We start from the raw sequence: 20,713 nt of genomic DNA, 5'->3' as shown, positions 1-20,713 counted from the left end.
TGGCAGGCATTACAGAGCGGTTATAATAGGGTAATAGAGCTTCTGAATGGAAATATAATCAGTAGTTAATGGTGGAGGCCACTTCTCGGATTAAAAGTCAGCCTGCTGTCAGAAGTGCTACGAAGCTGACGTCATCGTTTCCGCCCTGCCCCCCTCTCACCCCCCACCCCCCTTTCTCGGGCTGCTGCTGCCTGCTGCAGAATCCAACATGGAGTAATGAGAGATGGGGCTCGTACGGGGCCACCCTCAGCAACATCAGCGCTTAGCGAGCAGCAGCAGCAGCAGCAGCAGCACCGCGGGGAAACTCGGCTCAGACACGAGAGCAAATCTGGACTAAAGGAAACGAAAAACGGTTCGTTTCAGCTCTACAGCGGGGCTGCCGAGCGCGCGCACGAGGCTCTGGTTCGTTTTTTCACCAGCAACTGCTTCAGAGCTCCAGAGGAAAGGAGGAAAAAAAGAGAGAGAGAGAGAGAGAGAAACGAAAGACCGTCAAGACGGGGGACGAAGAGGAGAGCAAAACAAACCGACGAAGAAACTAAGGCGAAAAGGAGGACGGCGGCTTTGGCTCTGGCTGAGACGGTAGCTGCGTGAAGGGATTATTTTGGAAGACGGAGCGAGAAAAAAAATGACGAGCGAAAAGAGCGCACCCGCGGTGGGATTCTTTTCTAGGTGAAACGAGAAAATGATTGAAGAAACACGCCCGAACGAGTGAGTACCCGGGACAAGCTCTTCTCTTCTCTCTCTCCCTCTTTCTCTCTATCTCCCTCTCCCTTCTTGTGCGAGTTTCGTGTCGCGGATTTGGCTGCAGCCTTCCTACTGTCTCCTGTAGCTATAGCGTTCAGGGCATTAGGACAAGCAGGAGTGTGTGTGTGTTTGTGGGAAGGGGGGGGGTGCGTTTGGGGGCTATTTTGAGGTTGAAAATAGTGTTTTTGGGGGTCGTGTTGGCTGTTAAGTGTTGACAGTGGGCGATGAAAAAGAAAAAGAAAGGGGGTTGGGGGGATCAGGCCCTCTCCTTCATATTCTGGCTTCCTTCAGAGGGGAGGGAGGAGGATTGGGGTGGGAAGGGGGGCTCTCAGCGAAAAGGGATTTACTGTTGAAGAATCTCCCTTTTAAAAAAAACGCTGCGACCTCAGTTTCCAGGCCTGATTTATGTGTATGTAAGCTACATGCGCTGGAGCTCATTGATGTTTGCCTATCCGCCATTTGTCCTCCTTTCTTTGAATCGCACTCATTTGCATACAGAGCTTCATTCATAAAAAAGAAAAGAAAAACACGCAGTTGGCCTCGGTGCTGCAGAATGTGTGTTGTGTGTGAGAATGCACGCGAGACTGAGCCATTACCCTTTTCTGGGGGTGCGGGAGGGGGGCTTACAGAGTGGGCTATGCATGCATTTAACTGGGGCCTGTTGGAGGAGGCACGGATGAGCCGGAATGCAGGCTGGATTTGCTTTAATCCACTTCACTAACGTTATTCTGTCACAGGATATGATGAGCTTTTGAAGAGCCCATCCGTTTTAGAAGCCCAGAGCAGCCGAGGCTAATATTATGTCTCGAAAATCGCACGTATATATTTGGCTTTGTGTACTTATAAGGCGAACAGCAGGCCTCGGACGGAGCTGGAGTCGGCTGCCTGTTCGCCAGGTTCTTGTTCGAATTTCCCCGTTCCACCTTAAGTGGTGTACCAGTTACATTCTGGCGATTCGGGCCATTTAAGGTGGAACGGGGAAATTCGAACAAGAAGCTATAGCGAATAGGAATCCGACTCCAGCTTTGTTGCTTTATTCATTGTTCATGTTTTAGGACCGTAAATGCTCACTGAAAGCGGTCAGGGCGCCGAGTGGAGCCTGTCTGCCCAGAGCTCGTGAACCTGTGGGGCTCGCGCGCGCAACACAGGGTCGCGTGACGCTGCCGTTCCATTCATAAAAGCGGGAGGGAACGCGCGGGCCGCTCCATTCAGCACGGCGCTCGCTCGCGCTCCACTGAAACCATGGCGACAGGAATGTCGACCGTTCCTCCCCCAATTCTTCATTTTATTTTTATTACTTCTATTTTTTTGTGTTAAATTTCGTCCATATTTGCTGTAGAAAGATACACACTTTAAAAAACGATGGTTCTTCAAGGGTTCTTAAGTAAAAGCAGTGGTTCTTTTTAGAACCATGAGTTCTGCATAGAACCATTTCGTGCTTGAATGTCTCTTTGGATCATAAAATGATTCTTTAGATTGATGGAGAACATGTTGTGTATGGTTTCGTATAGAACCTTTTTAAAAGTGGTTCTGTATAGCACCTAAAATGGTTCTATATTACGATGTCACGCTTGTAACAACAGAGGAACCCTTTTTTAAGCATGAAATGGTTCTGTATAAAACTTGTGGTTCTCTGAACAGAACCGTTGCTTTTACTAAAGAACCATCTTTTTTAGGAGTGTAGCACCAAAAATAGTTCTTCTCTTATTACAAGCTTGACTTCATAACAACAGCAGAACCCTTTTTGGTGTTATATAGAACCACTTTCAAAATTGATCTGTATAGAACCATATACAACACAGTCTCCATCAATCTTAAGAACCATTTAAGCATGAAATGGTTCTATATGCAACTCATGGTACTGAACAGAACCATTGCCTTGACTGAAGAACCATCTTTTTTTTAGAGTATAGCACCAAAAATGGTTCTTCTCTTTTTACAAGCTTGACTTCATAACAACAGCAGTACCCTTTTCGGTGCTATGTAGAACCACTTTCAAAACGGTTCCATATTGAACAGTATACAACACATTCTCCATCAATCTCAACATGCAGTAAGCCATTTAAGCATGAAATGGTTCTACACGGAACTCATGGTTCTAAATAAACCACTACCTTCTCTAAGGAACCCTTGAAGAACCATCTTTTTAAGTGTGTATGCTTCAGATGTTTGGGAATTGCACGTCTGCCATATCGGTTGCTCAGTCGTAGGCAGGCAGTTGTGTTTTAGACTCTCGAAACCGTATAAAAACATGTGAGTGTCCCCCCAGCACAGTTTCAGTTATCTGATAAAGCTGTCCAGGCAGGCCTGCGTGGACGAATCCACACACTGAGGGCAGCCGTGTCAGTCGTATTGATCACAGCAGCGCTTCCCGACTCACATATGTGAGTGAGCCTGTGATGGCACAGAAGACAACAATGAAAAATGACATTCAGAAAAGGTCACTGCAGCCATTCCCAATCCGGCTCCGGAAGAATCGATTTCAGATCCTCATTTTCACTCTGACTCAAGAGGGGCAGTCTCTGCTTTGACTGTATGAAAACAGTCAGTATCTCAGTGTCAGCCGTCTTTTACTGTCTGCCTTATTAAAAGGGAATTCTACCAGTTTTTCAGAAATTCTGAATATTCAGTCCTTGAGCTGTAAGTCATTCAGAGTGGTTTGATGTGAAATGCTTTACTGTAGAGGAACTTACAGACTCTGTCTCTTTACAGTGGTGGGGATAGAAACCAGGGGTTACAATGTCTACAACAAAAGTATAGCCATTTTATTTACTATCCAGAACCACCAGTGAACCTACATGTGCCTTTAAGTTCTTATATGTGATGTTGATGATGGTAAAATAGTCATAAATCTGAAAATAATCGCTGCTGTCAGAACAATCGTGTCTCCATTTGTGTCATTTTTCAGTTTATGTCAATGTGAAATTGCCTGTTGTCTTTTATGTTGTGTGTAATTTCATAAAGAAAGGACCGAAAGAATGAGCCCAAAATTGTTTGGGGAAAAAAAAGTCAGGTTCCATTGACTCACATTAAAAGTAAAGTATGTTTTTTCCTTCTCCTGTAAAGTTGCCATTTTGGAGATACAAGGTTTTGTTCCAACAGCAGCAAAGTTTTCTTTGGGGACTGTTTTGCCTTTCAGTGGCTTGCATGTTCCCCTGCGCCATGACAGGATTAAAATAAATTAATTCAAATAAATTTTAAGCACAAAACTATCATTAAACAGTGTGTCAGACACGAGGCAGCGTATTAATAACCATTTCATATTATAACTGTCTCTGAGGGAGATTTTAGAGGGGGGACGTCCGGTTCCTATCACCGCCTTTGTGAACAATTCAGGCTCAGCAAGTTTCTGTGGAACGGAGCGTTTCACACCAAACCACTCTGAATGACTTTGTTTATGTCTCATGGAGTTTTTTAAAAATCGGTGGAGTTCCCCTTTAATGAGGCTGTGATATTATTGAAATGGGAAAATTATGCTTATGTTACATGTGTGGTGTGTGATTTTGTAAACAAGCAGATTGGTGTGTGATCATGATTTGATTGTTGGTACTAAAATACTTGGTAATCAAGTATTGTACTCAGTAATGTACTCAGTAATGTGACTGTAATTTAAACTGATTTTGTTTTTAAATATAAATTAGGCCTGTTATTTTGGCCAAAAAGCCAGAATATTTTTTTTCTGGCTTGAGGCTTAAATGCTGCGATTTACTGCTGGTTAGTTGTGGTTGTGTTGTCGTGTACAAAGCACACTCATGTGTGTTTGGTTGCTTTTGATTGGTGTGCTTCATCTACAGTTCACAAGCTCTGTTATTAAAGGGCCCATATCATGGAAAACTGAATTTTCCTCACATTCTTTTTTTAAATAAAAGATGTAGCATGTAAACACTGTTAAAGTTTCAAAGTGTACCGTTCTCTCCCCAGTCCATACAGTCCATAGCTGGAAACTATGGACAAACAGCCCGTTTTGTATTCACTGTTTTGTGATGTCATGAAAACCGACACATTTACATACAGTCGCCTATTCAGCCTACAGCACCCATTCACGCTGAAGTTATAATGAGTATTTCAGCCTGGACTGATTTCTGAATGAGGCGCAGTACGGGACAGTCAGTCAGAACTGAGGTCATTTACATATATATGTCTAAAAGATCTTAAAGACACAGCAACAAAAACAGCCTGTTTAATTCTAAGGGATAAAGAGAGGCTGGAATATGATCATGTAAAAATTAATTATGACTGTTTTGGTGCATAAACCTATACAAGCGTCATGAAAGGATCTTGGGGGGAAGATGGGAAGTGACTAAAATTGTGATTTTCATGTGTAATCTTTCAGCCCTAATTATCACACATAGTCTTACTTCAGGGGCTTTTTCAGTTAACATTTTCCATCTGACTGCAGTTTTGTGTTGTTCCAATGTTCATACATGTCATTTGCACTTCTACCTGGAAGAATTGTTATGGAATTTGCTGCTATACAAACTCAGCAGTAGTGGTACATCTTTAATACAGTCTATATGGGCCAAAACAGTGTTTTTGAGCTTACAGGTGCAATAACTGTCTATATAGGCCTAATAGTAGTTGGGCATCTAGAATATCTTTGTTGGACTTTAGTGAAAAGCGCATCTTCTACATTGTCACTGTGTTCGGCTCATTACTTCCTTGCAGGTTAGTTTATAAGCATGTGAGTGATGGATGTTTCTGACATGCCATATAAAGAATACAGTCACATATTGTCTAACAGTAAAATTGGAAAGTAAGCCATGAAACGACAAGCCCTTCGCATTTTAGAGCATTACGCCTCAAGATCTAAGATCAGTAAAAGTGAGCATTTAATTGTCTGTAAGAGGATATACAGCTTTATGTTGGCCTGTAGCTTTTGTCTGCTTCCAGTTTAGCAATAATAGCTTTACTCAAATCAGCTTAAGTGCTAAAAGAGGGCATAATGTGCTTTTTGTGAACTACGAAAAACGACATCGCCTACAAAACGCCATTTTGCTGTGTTCCCCATTGCATGATGAAAACTTGTCAAGCAGCTGCACATGACAGAGATCTGAGAGCAAATAGATTTTCTGTGCGTTGGTTCAATATAGACATTGGCTTGTGCCTCTGATCTTGTGTTGAGTGTATTGCCACCCTCTTTACATTTCAGCTTTCTGTTGAAAGTGATGACCTAATGCAGAGGAAGCAGAGTCACTGTAGGTGGCCTCAGGGGAATTTTATAATCCCTGTTCTTTTTGGAAGTACTTTTCAATGGAACTGCTGTTATTGTTATGATAAAGATGATACAAAATGATCTAAAGTGATTCACAGCATCATGTAAACATTACACGGAATTGGCTGAAGCCAAAACATACAGGCCTTTTTGGGTGATTCAGACTCGGATGAACAAGTTATTTCATGAAGTTGCACTCAGTTTTATACATACAGCATCATTCAGCTCCTGCACCCCCGATTTCTAGTTATTTCAGATCCCACCCCTTTTGGTCTGCAAAATTAAGTGCTGAATATATGAATAAATAACATGTTTAGTTTCATGCTGTATCATCCACACTCTCTTGTCCCCAAAAGGGGGATTATTTTTTCACATTTAAAACTATTTTTCCATCATCAACATTACATATAAAAACTCAGGAGACACATGTAGACACTGGTGGCTTTGAATAAAATAGCTATATTTGTGTTATAGATATGATAACTTGTTACTGAGCTGCCATGAGGAGTAGTTTAGTGGTTTGGAAATGTTTAAATGAACACATTTACATATGCAAAATCTCTGCTTACTGTATTAATGTATTCATGTATTTGTTGTAATTCTAGTGCTTTTCTGAGCAGATGAACAATTACTGCCCAGGTAAACAGCATTTTATTTCTATTAAAACTCATATCTCTGATAACTTTACAGGAGAAGGAAAAAACCTACTTTACTTTTAATGTAAGTCAATGGAACCAGACTTTTTTCCTAATCATTTTGGGCCGTTTCTTTTGGTGCATTCATTGTGAAATTTACACACAGTGTAAGGGACAACAGGCATTTTCAAATTATGTCAAAAACTGAAAAATGACAAAAATGGAGATACAAGGTTTGTTCCAGCTGCAGCACTATATATATGCACATATACATAATTGACCCACAACTTTTGCTTGACATTGCTTTACAAATGTGCTCTGTAGTATAATAAGACTGCTGAATGCTTGATTCCTCCTAATTGCCCATGTGTGCAAGAGTATGTGCTGTGGATCTTGACCTCTGCAGGCAGTGCACAGTGTGTTGTACCTACAGTGAGTAGAACGATTCCTCCACCCACGTGGAAACTCAGGGAGTGAGTCACAGAGAAAAAAGGTGTTAGGGCATTTTTTGACCTGACAGATGTCCGTCTCTGAGCTTAATGGCCACTCTACCTCATTAGTGGATCGTCATGATCTCGCTCTCTTTATAGGTGTACATGTCATCCACATTCACTGGAACCCAGTGAAAACGACAGAATGCTTTTTGCCCAACCGGCCAGACTGTTAATTTTTAATTTGATTGTTTCCTAGAACTTTATTGGTCAAGCCAAGTAGTAAAATGGGATGGTTTATTTGTGTAGGCCATTCTCCCGCTGTAAAACCAGCCTGTCCAAACAGGGCCCTCAGTCTTGTGGAGAATGACTGCCTTGTCATTTCCCCTCCACCCCCCTCTTTGCCACAGTCCCTGCTGGGAGGGAGCACTGATAGTTCTTCAGTCACGTCCCAGACAGGAAACCATTATCTGCGCTTTATTGAACCTGTTGTTCCTTTTTCATTCACAAACGCGCCTCTTTTAAAGCATTGCCGAAGCAAACGAGGCCCTTTTAATTTCGACGCTCTCATATGGTAATGTGTATGTGGCCTCTGGACGCCGAGTCAGCTGCGCAGAGCCTCTTGCTCCGTCCACTTCTATAACTGGCCATTCAAAAATAAGCTGAGGGGCAGCAAGGGCAGTTTTGTTAACACCTTCCCAAGACAATGGATGGGGATAGAATTTAAGCTGTTAGAAATGCCATAGTTTGTGTTGGCCGGCTAACAGCGGCTGCCCTAATTCTGTAATCTCTAAATCAGGATTCTAAGTTTGAATATCAAATGCTCTAGAAGAGTGAGCGATTTACAATAGCGACTCTGATACATTATGTCTTCTGTGTTTTCAGAGATCCCCGAGAATTAAATAGAAAAACACAATCAGTTGTTTTTGTGGAGTGAGGAAATGTGATTGCTGCGTGGAAAGGAGAACTACTGCGATGTCAGTCCGTGTGCCGAGAGCGTTGCATGTTTCGGTGTGTCGACATCCTGCCCATGGCATTGTTGGTGCTCTAAAAATCAACACGGAAATTCATCCCAGCGTTACACACGGCAATATAACAACATTTATATCGATATGTGTTTAAAGCGCCCATATTCTGCTTTTTTCTTGGGTCCACTGATAATAAGTATGAGGTTTTAGGCACCAAAAACAGCAATTATTCGTTTTTAGGCTATTATCCAACCTCTGTTTATCCCCTGGAATTAGGCAGGTTGTCTTTGTTATTGTGCCTTTAAGACTGTTATATGTAAATGACCTCTGTTCTCAGTGACTGCCCTGTATTGTATCTCATTCAGAAAGCAGTCCAGCAGTCAGTGTGAGTAGACAGAGCTGCTTCAGAATGAATAGGTGGATATTTGTGACATCACAGGAACAGTGAATTCAGAACAAGCTATTTTTGCAGCTTAGTTTCCATATATGAACTGTGTGGACTGTATGTGTTGTATATCGTCGCTGTCTAATGAAAAATAAGTATCTCCAAAGTAGTGCCTTTACAGGAGAGGGCAAAAACATTCTTTACTTTCAATGTAAGTTAATGTAAAGAGATTTAATCCCAAGCAGTTTTGGAGCATTTCTACTGGTCCAATCCTCATGAAATTGTCACACAGTGTAAAGGGCAGATGCCATGTTCAAATGCTATAGAAAAGTAAAAATTTAAAAAAAGATACACGTTTTCTTTGGATCGCAATGATATGCGGAAACTTTAGAAGGTTTTATATACTCTCACACTCTTAAAAAAATCTGTTTTTAAACATAATTTTCTTGTTGGCATTTTAAGATTACGTTTATTGCAAGTTATCATGAGTAAGAACATTAGATTGAAAGTCTTTGCTTCACACGTTTTGTGATTTAAACCACCCTGTTGTTAGGTCTGGAGCGGTTGTATCAGTGAACCCCTCTCTGTACAGCCCATTTGAGCTAAATGGCTCCAGTTAGTGCTCACATGCTCTTCAATGATCTATAATTTTTGTGAAACTGGAATACAAAGTTCCAAAACACACTCGTGTGGTTAACTGAAACGTAATCCGAGTGTTGAGCTGAGGCCCAAATTATAAGAAAACCCACATAAATTTGTCTATAAAAGGCATAATAGATGGGTTCTACTGGGTTAAAGCATTTCAGAGCCAGATTTGGTCCCTGAGCTGCAGTGTAGCCAACCCTGCTCTGACAGAAACTATTCTGCACCCACATAGTTATTTTGGAAATTGGAATACATTTGTAAAAGCTAATATCCGCCTCTGTGAATGGAACATACTCTGAGTCTCTGGTGTGGAAGAGGGTGTAGCTGGTGCAACATTACACAGGAAATAATGGCAGATAGACAGACCTTTAAAGAAATACTGTGAATTCTTCTGTGCATGTGTGTGTGCATGTTTTCTTCTCTCCTGCTGCTGGATTGGCATTGTGAGTGGGCCAGGCGGGGTTAGCGAAGCCTTATCTAAGGAAGTAACAGTCTGCCCTTATCAGGTTTGGTACAACTGTTCAACCCACCTGCCAAGAAGGGCGGAAGCCACTATGCCCGAGACTTTTTTTTCCCCCCTTTGGCTGTGGTTTTAGTGCTTCTTTTCATGTGTGTGTACAGTGTGGTGATGACGGAGAGCGTTGAGTCAAATCAGCAGCTGCCTGTGTCTAGAGGAGAAAAGTTCATGAGCCTAATTTGACATCGCACTGTATTAGAATGGAGCACGGTTTTTGGTTCAGACCACTAAGAGGAGTCTTGTTGTTTATGAGCTTCAGCTAAAAGCAGGGCTGAACGATTTGGGGAAAATATCGGAATGCGTTTTTTCAGACCTGGATTGTGAGTCTGATTTAAACTGGGATTATTTTATTTCCGAAACAAAAAGGTCCACTTCTTTTTTCAATAAAAGACTTAGATGTAATAGGTAAACACTGCTAAAGTTTCAAAACATGCCATAGTCCGTGTGATTCATATATGCATAAGCAGCCTGTTCTGAATTTTTTCTGTGATGTCACGAAAACCAACATGTGCATATATCCGCTTACTCAGCCTACAGCAGTTTAGGGACGACTGTTCACGCTGAAGTTATAGGTCGCGTTTCTGCCTGGACTGCTTTTTGAATGAGGCCAATCAGATCTGAAATCATTTACACACACCAGTCTTAAAGGCCCAGTAACAAAAACAGCCTGTTTACTTAAAAAGGGATAAAGAGAGGTTGGAAAATGGTCATCTAACAATATTTTTGGTGCGTAAACACACACAAATGTCAAAAGCGGACCTCAGGGAGAAAAAAAGTCCAAGAAAAATGTAATATCTGGGCCCTTTGGATGTTTTTCGTATTTGGCCAAGAACGCCAGCACATCCTCTGAGCACTAAAGCCCCAGACAGACAGTTAACCGTGGTTTTGTTGTACACATCATGTGGGTGTTCAGTTGCTTCTGATTGGTCCAACTCATCTGCAGGAAGTTCACATGCTCCATGTAATTAGTTATAAAAGTTCCCTTATTAAAATAATATAATAGTAAAAATGGCAGCACTGACAATTTGAAAATTGCACACTTTTAATTTGCTAATTCAGTATAAAAACACTGAATCTTTCATCTCCAGCTAATAGTCAAAGTATTTTTTTTCACTTTTTCATTCTAGACTTTGAACAGCCTGTATCTTGGTTTATTAAGGTCACTGTATCAGAAGGCTTGTCCGCAGTACGGTTTTACAGCTGTGTAAAGGGTTTTATTCCAGCTCGAGTCTCCACACCCAGCAGAGCTGTGAACTGTGTTCAGTAAAGAGTCGTGAAACGCTGCTGTGGAAGTGGGTTCAGATGATGTTTAAGCCCACAGCCGCGTTACTACAGTTTACCAGCATTTATTCTTAGTTATTAACGCCTTTGCACTATCGCAGCAAATAGATGGAGTAGAAGTCGTTAGCGGTGGGAAATGTCATGATATGTTATTGTTATTGATGAATGACGTTAAATCACATCATGTGACGCTGTTCTGAGGAAATGAAAAAAAAATTATGGAGATCCTGTGACCAACAATAACCAGTGCGGCATAAACTGTAAGGGATATGTGTCAGTCCGTTGTCTTGTTTTACTAATTTACAGTCATATGCAAAAGTCTGAAAACCTGCTTCAAAACAAATGAAATGTTTTATTGATTTTTTTAAAGAAAAATAAGTTAACAAATCTTCTACACAGAACAAACTTAAATATGGCATTTTTCTGTGAATTTTAGCGCATTATTTCTATTTACAACTATTTCTGTTTCATAACTTTTGTTCTCTATACGTTAAATTCAGCAAATATACAGCAATTATGTATTTAAATGTGCAGGTGTTTGTTCTCTATAGAGGATGTGTTAATTTATTCTCACTTAGAATATCAACAAAACGTTTAAAAACATGGTTAAATTCCACTTTAAGCACTTTTTAATGCTAATAATAATAGTTTTTAGTGTGGAAACACTTTAGGCTATGTAATACACTGTTCACACGATGGTCTTGTTAATCTCACTGGTGTATAATTAAATAGTAAAGATGTAAACAAAGTAATTCAGAGTGGTTTGGTGTAAAATCCGAATTGTTCACAGTGGGGGTGATAGGAATATCTAGGGATGCTAAAAGCTCCCTCACAGACAGTAAGTTATTACATGAAATGGTTATGAATACACAGCCTGATGTCTGAGATGTTGTTTTCTCGTAGTTTTTCTGCAAAGAACCATTTTACATCAAACCACTCTGAATGACTTTATATCTTATCCACTGAATTATGCAGAAATTTTGAAAAATTGGTGGGATTGCCCTTTACAGCTCAGTTCTAACTTCACAAAAACTGATATCATGATGTTGTGTATTGTAAAAATGCCTTCAGGTGTCAAGATGTCATGTTTTGGCCAAATGGCCTATGTTTAGAAGACATATTCACATGCATGCTGTATATGCTCTTTTGTTTTATTAGTAGGTCATAAAGAGTGGGATTAACTATTCAGTTAGCCCGGACAATAATGCACATATTTATGGTTCAATATGAATTCGATTCATGAATTGGATTAATTAGATTCATGTTTTTTATGTGTTGACCATTCTACAAAGCTCTAATTATACACTAATGTAACTGAGGGAGAAACAATACAGAAAACCTGAACTCATCAAAGCTTAATCAGAATATTTACAAAATTTACACTGACACTAATCGTTACTGAAGTACTGATCTAAGCTTAACTAAAAGTTGCTGTTTCAATTTTTTCTTTTGTTTTGCTTCCATGAAAGGCGGCGGATGGGAGCCCCTCTGAAAAGACGTTTTATATTGGAATTCAGTTTCTTTTTTTGACGCTGTATTAAAATGGTTTCATCCTTAATGGAGATTAAACTGAGCAATACAGCTACAGAACAACTAGTCTGAAATATGTGTGCCCTTCTTAAGGTCAGCAGTACATGAAATTGGCAGCTACTTGAGGTTTTTACACTTGCGGTATCTGCTGCGAAAAAAATGCTAAGAGCGCGTCCCTTGTTTGTGACCTGAATGCTGCATGTGAGTTATTGACAAACGGCTATTTCCTCATTTCAGTAACTAGACTGCAGTCACGACTCAAACGGCTCTGTGACCTACTTGAGCCCTCTAGTTTTGAATGCCTGAAACACAGTGACGTCAAGCATTCTGAAACCATTCTGAAAACGGCTGTTGAACAGGACCGTGTATGTGGACAGGGCTCCTGTGTTGTATTTTTGCAGTCCACTGTGGCCTGCATTGATTGCAGCAGCCGGTGTTTGCAGTGTCTGAATAAAATGCAAGACTGCACCAGCCGTTCTGTGCAAGCACCAGGCCTGTATTTTGTGGCCACAAATTATATGACAGACTCTAAAAGCTGTTTCCTCGCTCTCTACTGTTTGCTAGTCAAATTGTGACAACTTTCTGGGGAGTGTTAAGTTGCCCGTTAAGACCTCATGTAGCCTAATTTAGTGCTGCACTCTTTAAATGAGGTTAACTCCTGCACTCAGATGTGTCTGATAGTCGAAATTCAGGGTTTCTGTGGATCCTTAAAAGTCTTATGAAAGTCTTAAAATAACATAAAATGTCTGAAAATATCTTACACTGCAAAAATGGTGTAAAGTCAATAAATCAAATATTTCTCCTGTTGAGATTGATGTAAGCTTAATTTAAGATTATTCATCTTATTTCTAGAAATTTTTAACTTGTATTAAGTAATTTTATTAAGTAAAATGTCTCACTATATTGGCAAATAATTTTGCTTGTTTTAAGAAATGGGCTTAAAACCAGCAAAATTATCTGCCAGTATAGTGAGATAATTTTACTTAATAAAATTACTTAAAACAAGTGGAAAGTGACTAGAAATAAGAAAGATAATCTTAAAATAAGTGCACAACCATTTCAAAATGGGAAATATTAGAAATATCAACTAGATTTAAGATCGTTTCACTTGACGAAATGCATTTTTTTACTGTTTATTTGTTACTATTAAAGGTATCAAAATCAAACATGATGTCTAAAGACTTGAAAAGAGTTATTGTGTATATTAAATGAATGCAGAACAGTCCTCTACAAATTTCCAGCTAACGATGATCTGAAAAAGAAGAGAAATAACAGAAGTTTCCAAAACTGGCGTTTAAAAAATATTTAAAAGCCACAGAGAAAATGGGGCTCTTTACAAGCCTGCAAGACCTGGTAGACCATCTGAACTCCCTCCATCAGGTGTTTCCGTCCAGCTTTCTACTGTGAGAAGACAGCACAAAGCTGTGGATCGGAGAGGATGTGTAGCTAGAAGCCTGTACTGACAACACTAGAACACCGAAACTGGACATCTGAGATGTAGATGTAAGTTTTGCTGGACTTACAAATCTAAATTTGAAGTTTGGGATTACTTTGATCATGAGGAGCGGAAAGTGCAACCAACTTCTAAGGCTGAACTTTGGAGATGTGGGAAAATTTCCCTGCAGATTTCTTAGAAAAACTGAAAGCAGGCCGTAGGCTAACTAATGCAGTAAACTGAATAAAATGCAGATATTTTATCACCAACATAAGCGTTCTGCTCTTCCAATGCACAATAAACGCATCCCCAAATATCAGTTAGCCATGTCTGAACATCTGTCTGATGCCGATCATTTTTTATAGCAATTACCTGTTGATGCTCAAATGGTTCCAATAGTATTGTACATCCATATTTTATATTATTATTTTTTATTTTAATCAATCTGTTTGATTTATACATGGCCTATTTGAGTTTGTGTGCCCTGTTGTGTGGTAGAAATGTGTTAAACTATAAAAAGATATTAAAAACCATTCAAACTTTAAAAATCATTGAATTTTAACTACCTTGATCTTTAATCACTAGTAAACTGTGTATTGTTTAGCAAGAGTTACACTAAGAAAATCTTCAGAAATGGTCTTAAGTTAAGAAATCCTTTTTAAGTTACACACTGAAATGTTGCTGCCCCTCTTACAAACTGATGAGACATAATATAACACATCACTGACCAGGCACTCTTTATTTCCTGGACAGTGAGTGGAGTGTAAATGTTGCTGGGCTTTAACTGTCTAGGTGTAGCTTCCGTTTTGGTCACAGATTTCGTTTACGTCATCCTGTGTACATATCTACTGATATTATGACCATTTTTATGGTTGTGTAACATAGAAGAGAAACCACGGTCATGTGCTGAGGAGCTGCTAACTGGCATACAGGAAACGCTGCAGCACGATAGCGCCAGCAGACTTCTCATGACTCACTGGCTAAATCATTATTCGTCTGAGAAACATGATCTTCGCTAAGATCATCATCAGCACTCGCAGGAGCAGAAGAGGGCCGCAGCAGAAGCAGCGCCGGCGAGGTCGCGTCCCAATCCTCAAACTGCACGTGTTTGCCCTTAAGTGAGAGAGAGGGAGACAAAGACAGAGAGCAGGAGAGAGAGAGCAAGGTCTCTATTGGCTTCACTCATGTGATAACTGTCATGTGTTCTTATGTCTGTCTGCTGTATCTCCTGTCTTTTTGAGACACAATACAGGGCAGCCAGTCAGAACAGAGCTCATTTACATATACTAGTCTTGAAGGCACAGCAGCAAGAAACAGCCTGTTTAATTATAAGAGACAAAGAGAGGCTGGAAAATAAAAATGGCCATGTAAAAGTTAAGTATGGCTGTTTTTGGTACCTCAACCCAGGCAGATGTTATAATTGGATCTCAATATACAAAAAATGTAGAATATATGCTCTTTAAAATCTGCTGTAGAGGTGCTTTTTTGCCACATTTTTCTCAGCACTTATCTACTCTGCTGTGTCACTGCTGTACTGTAAACCGTTATCAGATTATGTAAACTAATACCATACAGTTTTTCATATGTTACACATAAACATGTGGTAAACCGTTCAGTCTTAATGGCACGAAAACATCAGATAGCAGTGCGGGGGAGACGGCACTATATTTGCACTTCCTTTAGGTTGTCATGACCTCCGTTCGCAAGACAATCTCTTCCATCCAGACGGTCTCAACCCCACCTTCTTTGATACGACTGGTTAAGAAAGAGGGCGCTCATTTATTAAACGCAAACCGTAGCAAGACACTAGCACTGGCACGCATGAGCATCACTGAACTTAAACCTTTTGTGTGAATTGGTGTCCTACATTAATCCCACATTTATTGGACCTAAAATGTTCTAGAAATGCAGCTGTGCTGGTTAAACATGCTGGCTGCTGCAGCCAGAGATTATGCCTGTAATAAAAGCCACCCATGTTACTGTGTTTTTTGGTCATCCTCAGACAACAGCGTCAGGTGTCAGACATCAAAGCGATTTCAGATATCGGGAAACACATGAGTAAAAGCATCAACAGGCAAAGTAGGCCATTCAGGTGAAATGGCTTCAAAAAAGAAGAAGTGGCTATAAGAGCACAGACGGTAACGTTTGTGTGACATTCGCAATTTCATTCTTTGTTACAAGACTAATTACAGATTTGTGGCCTGATTAAATATGACATCTAGTGATGGATGATGATTTCGGAACAATGTTAGTATCGACAGATAATTGCTTAAATTCTAAATCAGCATAGGACAGTTTAGATTTACAGAGCCCTGCCGGTGACATCTCATGGTCATGACTTGGTAAGGCGTGGGAACGGGATCCTAATGCGTGGCCATGATTTAGTAAGGCGTGGCAATGAGTTAATTAAGCCTTGACCCCAGCTTAATAACACATGAACTGTTCCCATGCCTTACTAAGTCGTTCTTGTTCCTGCACGTTAGTTCAGCGCATTAATTTTATCTCTTTTTGTTTCTGTGGGATGTCACCGTATAGATTGGACCAATATTTTAAACTATATTTGATGGTGTATTCGTTGCACTCTTGAGCACATTTTTAGGTGGTGCTGGGTTACTGAGCTAAAATATCTGCATTTCATTCATTTCATTGTTTGTAATCTTATAGAAATAAATGTTACATTTCTAAAATGCTAATGCAGGTGAACCAGTCCCAATTTCTGCTTTTTATGAATGTTAACATATTGCCATTGGCAGATATGTACATGAAAAATATAGGATATCGACTTTGGCCCATAATTACCGTATCAGTGCATTTCTAACAACGTTATACTACAACCACAACTTTTACTGAACTGTGCTTTTATTATGTTCTTTTATTTAACAAAGATTAAAGTTTGTGTGACATTCCTCAACTTCCATGCTGTCACTTTGTTTACGTTTGTGTCCGCAAAATTGCCAGATGAAAATGTAAAGCCCTGCCCCCAGCACAGTTCAACTGTTTACCGCACAATTAATAAGAGGATTCTGGTACCGGCTATGAATGTGCATTTAGACTAAGTTTGATATTGGAGCACCCATAAGAGTTGATGAATGGACAGTGGGTTATCCACAGGGAAGGAATAAAAAGCTGAAAATGAGCTGAAATTGTTGTAGAACTGGAGGCTTAGCTTTTTAGGTAAAAGCACTGGTGTTGCACAAAAATTGCAGCATGCAGAGGAATTCATTAGAAAGCGTTTCATTACTGAAAAACAGCCGACGGAAATCGGTAGGTTTTCGTGTTGGGTGATTAATGCAGAGGAGACTGCCTCAGATGAGCTAATGAGCAAACACAGCAACAGTAGAAACGTAGCTAGACGCTAATGGAGACTCATCGTCTGTGGTCTTTTGTGCTCAGTGGACGATGTACCAACATATTAGTTGGTCAGAAAAAATATGCTTTCACTGTTCTGGATCTAGGTGATGTAAGAAAGCTGAGATAGTACAGCTTTTATGACAAAGTAGAATAGGCTTCTGTGAGATACAGAGACAGTTAAAATATGTCTTTCTGACAGACTAACGCTGACACAAGGAGGAAAAAACACCTGTTGAAGAAGACAAGTCTCCATCTGCATCCAGTGATACCGGTTGGCTGTAGTTTTAGCCCATTAAATCATCTGAGGCAGCCTCCGTTATGTTACTCACCCAACACTAAAACCTACCGACTTCCCTGGGCCCTTTTTGGCCATTTTTGAAGTTTTTTGTAATGTACAAAGTCCAAAATAGGAGGTCTTCTGTGGCTGCAAAATGTCTTATCAAATGAGTATATTTAAAGATGTAGTGTCCTTGCCTTCATGTCACTTTATCCACGTGTTTCTACATTTCTGTGGTGTCTCATATCATCAGTTTTTGGCACCTATTAACAAATTCTTTTTCTCTCATTCGAAGCTGGTAAGTCGTGTTTTCTAGTATATACATTTTCCTACAATTTCCACACACTGTCCTATAGAAGGAGGTTTTTTCCCTCAGCTGTTTCTGAATATTATAACAGGTTTGCATTCCTCTGCGTGTTACATTTTTGTGCAACACCAGTGCTGTCACCTAAAAAAGTAAGTGCACGGCCAAGTATAATATAACATGCATACTTATTCACAAATTACAAGCACAACCTCTGCATTTTGGTGTCCTGTTAAAACATAAAATGAGTGTTTAACTGAATTATTAGCACGTATATTTTCCCCATCTTTCTATGATGAACCGTAACAAATACCTGAATGGTGATTTCAGTGTTCGAATACTGACATCTCCAGTCCTTGAGTTCCTGTGCACATCCCTGTTTCCGGCACAAGCCTTGTTGTGACTGTGGCACTTTGTGTGGAGGCACAGTAAGCATGGCTGTGCTGGTTTGGAATACTACACATGGCTCCTCGTTTTGTGTGGCAGTGCTTTTCTATAGGCGCGTCTGAAGCGCGCTGGCTTTCTGAGCGGATGTAAGGAATGGTAAAGGTGTAGGTGTTTGTGTGCTGTATAGGCTCCAGAAACCTTTTGGTGTGCATATAGAGTGTGTAGGTGGACTGTTTGATGTAGAGGTGCACAGTAACTACACTGTTTCATGCTAGGTTGATCTCCCTCGCTTCTCTCACACATACACATACACATGCACCCTCCCACAGCATGTGTGGGTGTCGTTGGCTATAGCCTTAGCTCAAGGTGTAGGTGTGTTGGAGCCACACTGTGTGGAGATCACATTCTCTGTCTCTTTTTTTTGCACTGGAGACTGCAGGAAAGGAAGAAAGCAAGCAAGCAAGAGAGAGAGAGAGAGAGAGAGAGAGAGAGAGAGGAATAGAGGGATAGAGAGTGAGAGTGGATTGGGCTGTAGGCCGGCGGCTGAAGGCAGAATGGCTGCCTGCCGATGACTCATCCTCCACCGCTCCATGTGTTTGTCAAGGAGACTGAATCATCCGTCGTTTGTGGGGATAGCTGAAGCTTTGCTGTGCGCTCCGTGCAGAGCCAGTGCCCATGGCTGAGCCCAGTCTCCGTCCTTTGCGCACCCAGGACCAACCCACACCTCTGATGCCCTGAGCGACGCCGCTGGACGCGCAGAGATGAGTGAGAGTAGCCGGTAAGCCTGGTTGCGGCTGTTTTTTTTTTCCAGATTGTTCTGTGATCGAGTGGCGTTCCGTTTCATCCTCCTCCTCCTCCTCCTCGCTGCCTCTGTCTCTGTTCTCCGTCTCCTCCCTGCGCTGCAGCATGCGCGGCTGCCTGTTGTGGTTTTGGAGGACAGGGAAGACGTTCTGAGTGGATGCTGTTTCAAATCGCAAGGCTCCAGTGTGTGGGTGTGCGAGGGCGTGTGCACGTGTGGGTGATGGAGGATTGTGCCATGGTTTGTGACAGGCTGAGGAAGGCAGCGCTGTGAGCTGCGCAGGGAGCCTGCTACCAACAAGGACGTAGGGCACCATGATTAGCTGAAGCATTTTAGGCTTCTGCATTGATCGCTGTCTGTGTATTTGCATATTGGAACATGCAGACTGCCTCATAGAGCTAACAGGGTGGGCATGATCCCTAACCTTTGGGGTGTCCAGCTCTGGTCCTGGAGCAGAGTTTGGTGATGTTCTATTGCTAGACTAAGGCCTTCCTGGAGCAGTGCTGGCCAGCCCTGTCACAAAGGAGTCTAACCACTAAAAGGTCAAGTCTTTTCATGCATTTCATATTGATTTATAGTACTGTGCAAAAGTCAGAGACCCTTCTATATTTCATTTTCAGTTGAAATTGCTATTAAGTGCCATTGCTCGTTTTTTAGTAGACAAAAACAGGAGTCTTGCACGCTTCAACCATGCAATAACTGGTAGACACCAAAACTCTCCCCATCAGATAAACAGCACTTAAAGCTTTCATCTTTGAGAGAGAGGAGGAAATCAAGCTGCTTCAGATCTGAAAACATCCACCGGTGTTTCTGTCCATCCTTCCACTGTGAGAAGACGACTCAGCACTATGGGTCTGAATGAGGATGTGTGGTTGTCAAGAAGCCTCACTGAGAAAAGGAAATCATTTGTAAATCAAACAAAGAAGCTGCTGGTCTTCTTACAACAATGGACTGACCAGCCCAGAGTCCAGACCTCAGCATCACTGAAAGTGTTTGGGATTATGTGAATCTTAAAAAACAGAAAATGCAACCAACTTCTAAGCCTGAACATTTTAGATGTGGGAAAATATCCCTGCAGACTTCTTTGAAAAACTGAGAGCAAGTCTGCTGAAAAGAATGGCAGCTGTAATAAAGGCAAAGGTTAGACGCACTAAATACTGAAGAAAATAGTTATATTTAGTTGTTGAGGCTTCTGTGTAATGTAAATACATGTTTGTTTGCTTTTTTCTGTCGCTGGAAAATGAATAAAGTGTACCCGATGGCTATTTTGACTGGAAAATAAATGAAAGGTGGTCTCTGACTTTTGCACACTGCTGTCTAATCTCCCTAATTTTAGAGAGAGAAATTAGAAACACTGGGTCAGTCTGACCAGCACCTCATCACCAACCTTACCGTCAACCCCATGCTTTCACAGCCTCCCCACAAAGGACTGACCACCCTCAGTCAAGTGCAGAGGTGGTCAGGGCAGGAAAAAGGAAAAAGCCTGCTGCATTCCTGTGTAACCATCTACCACCTTCAGCCTAATCCTCAAACTCAGCGCACTCCTACTCACCCTCAGCCCAGCAGGACAGGAAGGAGTCACTGGGCTAAGGAGCTTGAGGTGCATTGAACAAGAGATTCTGTGTGCTTTTTGATAGGGATGCACAATATTGGAATCATATCGATATCGGCAGATAATTGCTTAAAAAATCATTAATATTTGACTTATAATTTCAAACCAATATTTGATGCCATATTTATTTTCCTCTGAGAAAGTAGGACATTTGGGTATCACTGAGCTGCTCAACAAGCTTAAATGTCTGTGTTTTATCC

General features: G+C 40.9%; 1 protein-coding gene across 1 annotated transcript in view; it reads left to right on the top strand.

Moving 5' to 3' along the window:
• The first annotated feature begins 601 nt into the window (after nt 1-601).
• The window catches only part of spred2b (sprouty related EVH1 domain containing 2b), a 54,385-nt gene continuing 34,273 nt past the window's right edge, over nt 602-20,713 (top strand). Inside the window, exon 1 of the mRNA XM_036573743.1 lies at nt 602-708. Coding sequence (XP_036429636.1) covers nt 683-708 — 26 coding nt within the window. The 5' untranslated portion in view covers nt 602-682. The remainder of the gene's footprint in view (nt 709-20,713) is intronic.

Source organism: Colossoma macropomum, unplaced genomic scaffold, assembly GCF_904425465.1.
Source record: "Colossoma macropomum unplaced genomic scaffold, Colossoma_macropomum, whole genome shotgun sequence".
In the NCBI taxonomy this organism is placed as follows: Eukaryota; Metazoa; Chordata; class Actinopteri; order Characiformes; family Serrasalmidae; genus Colossoma; species Colossoma macropomum.
Note: the sequence above shows the minus strand (reverse complement) of the source record. Positions and strands in the feature narration are given on the sequence as shown.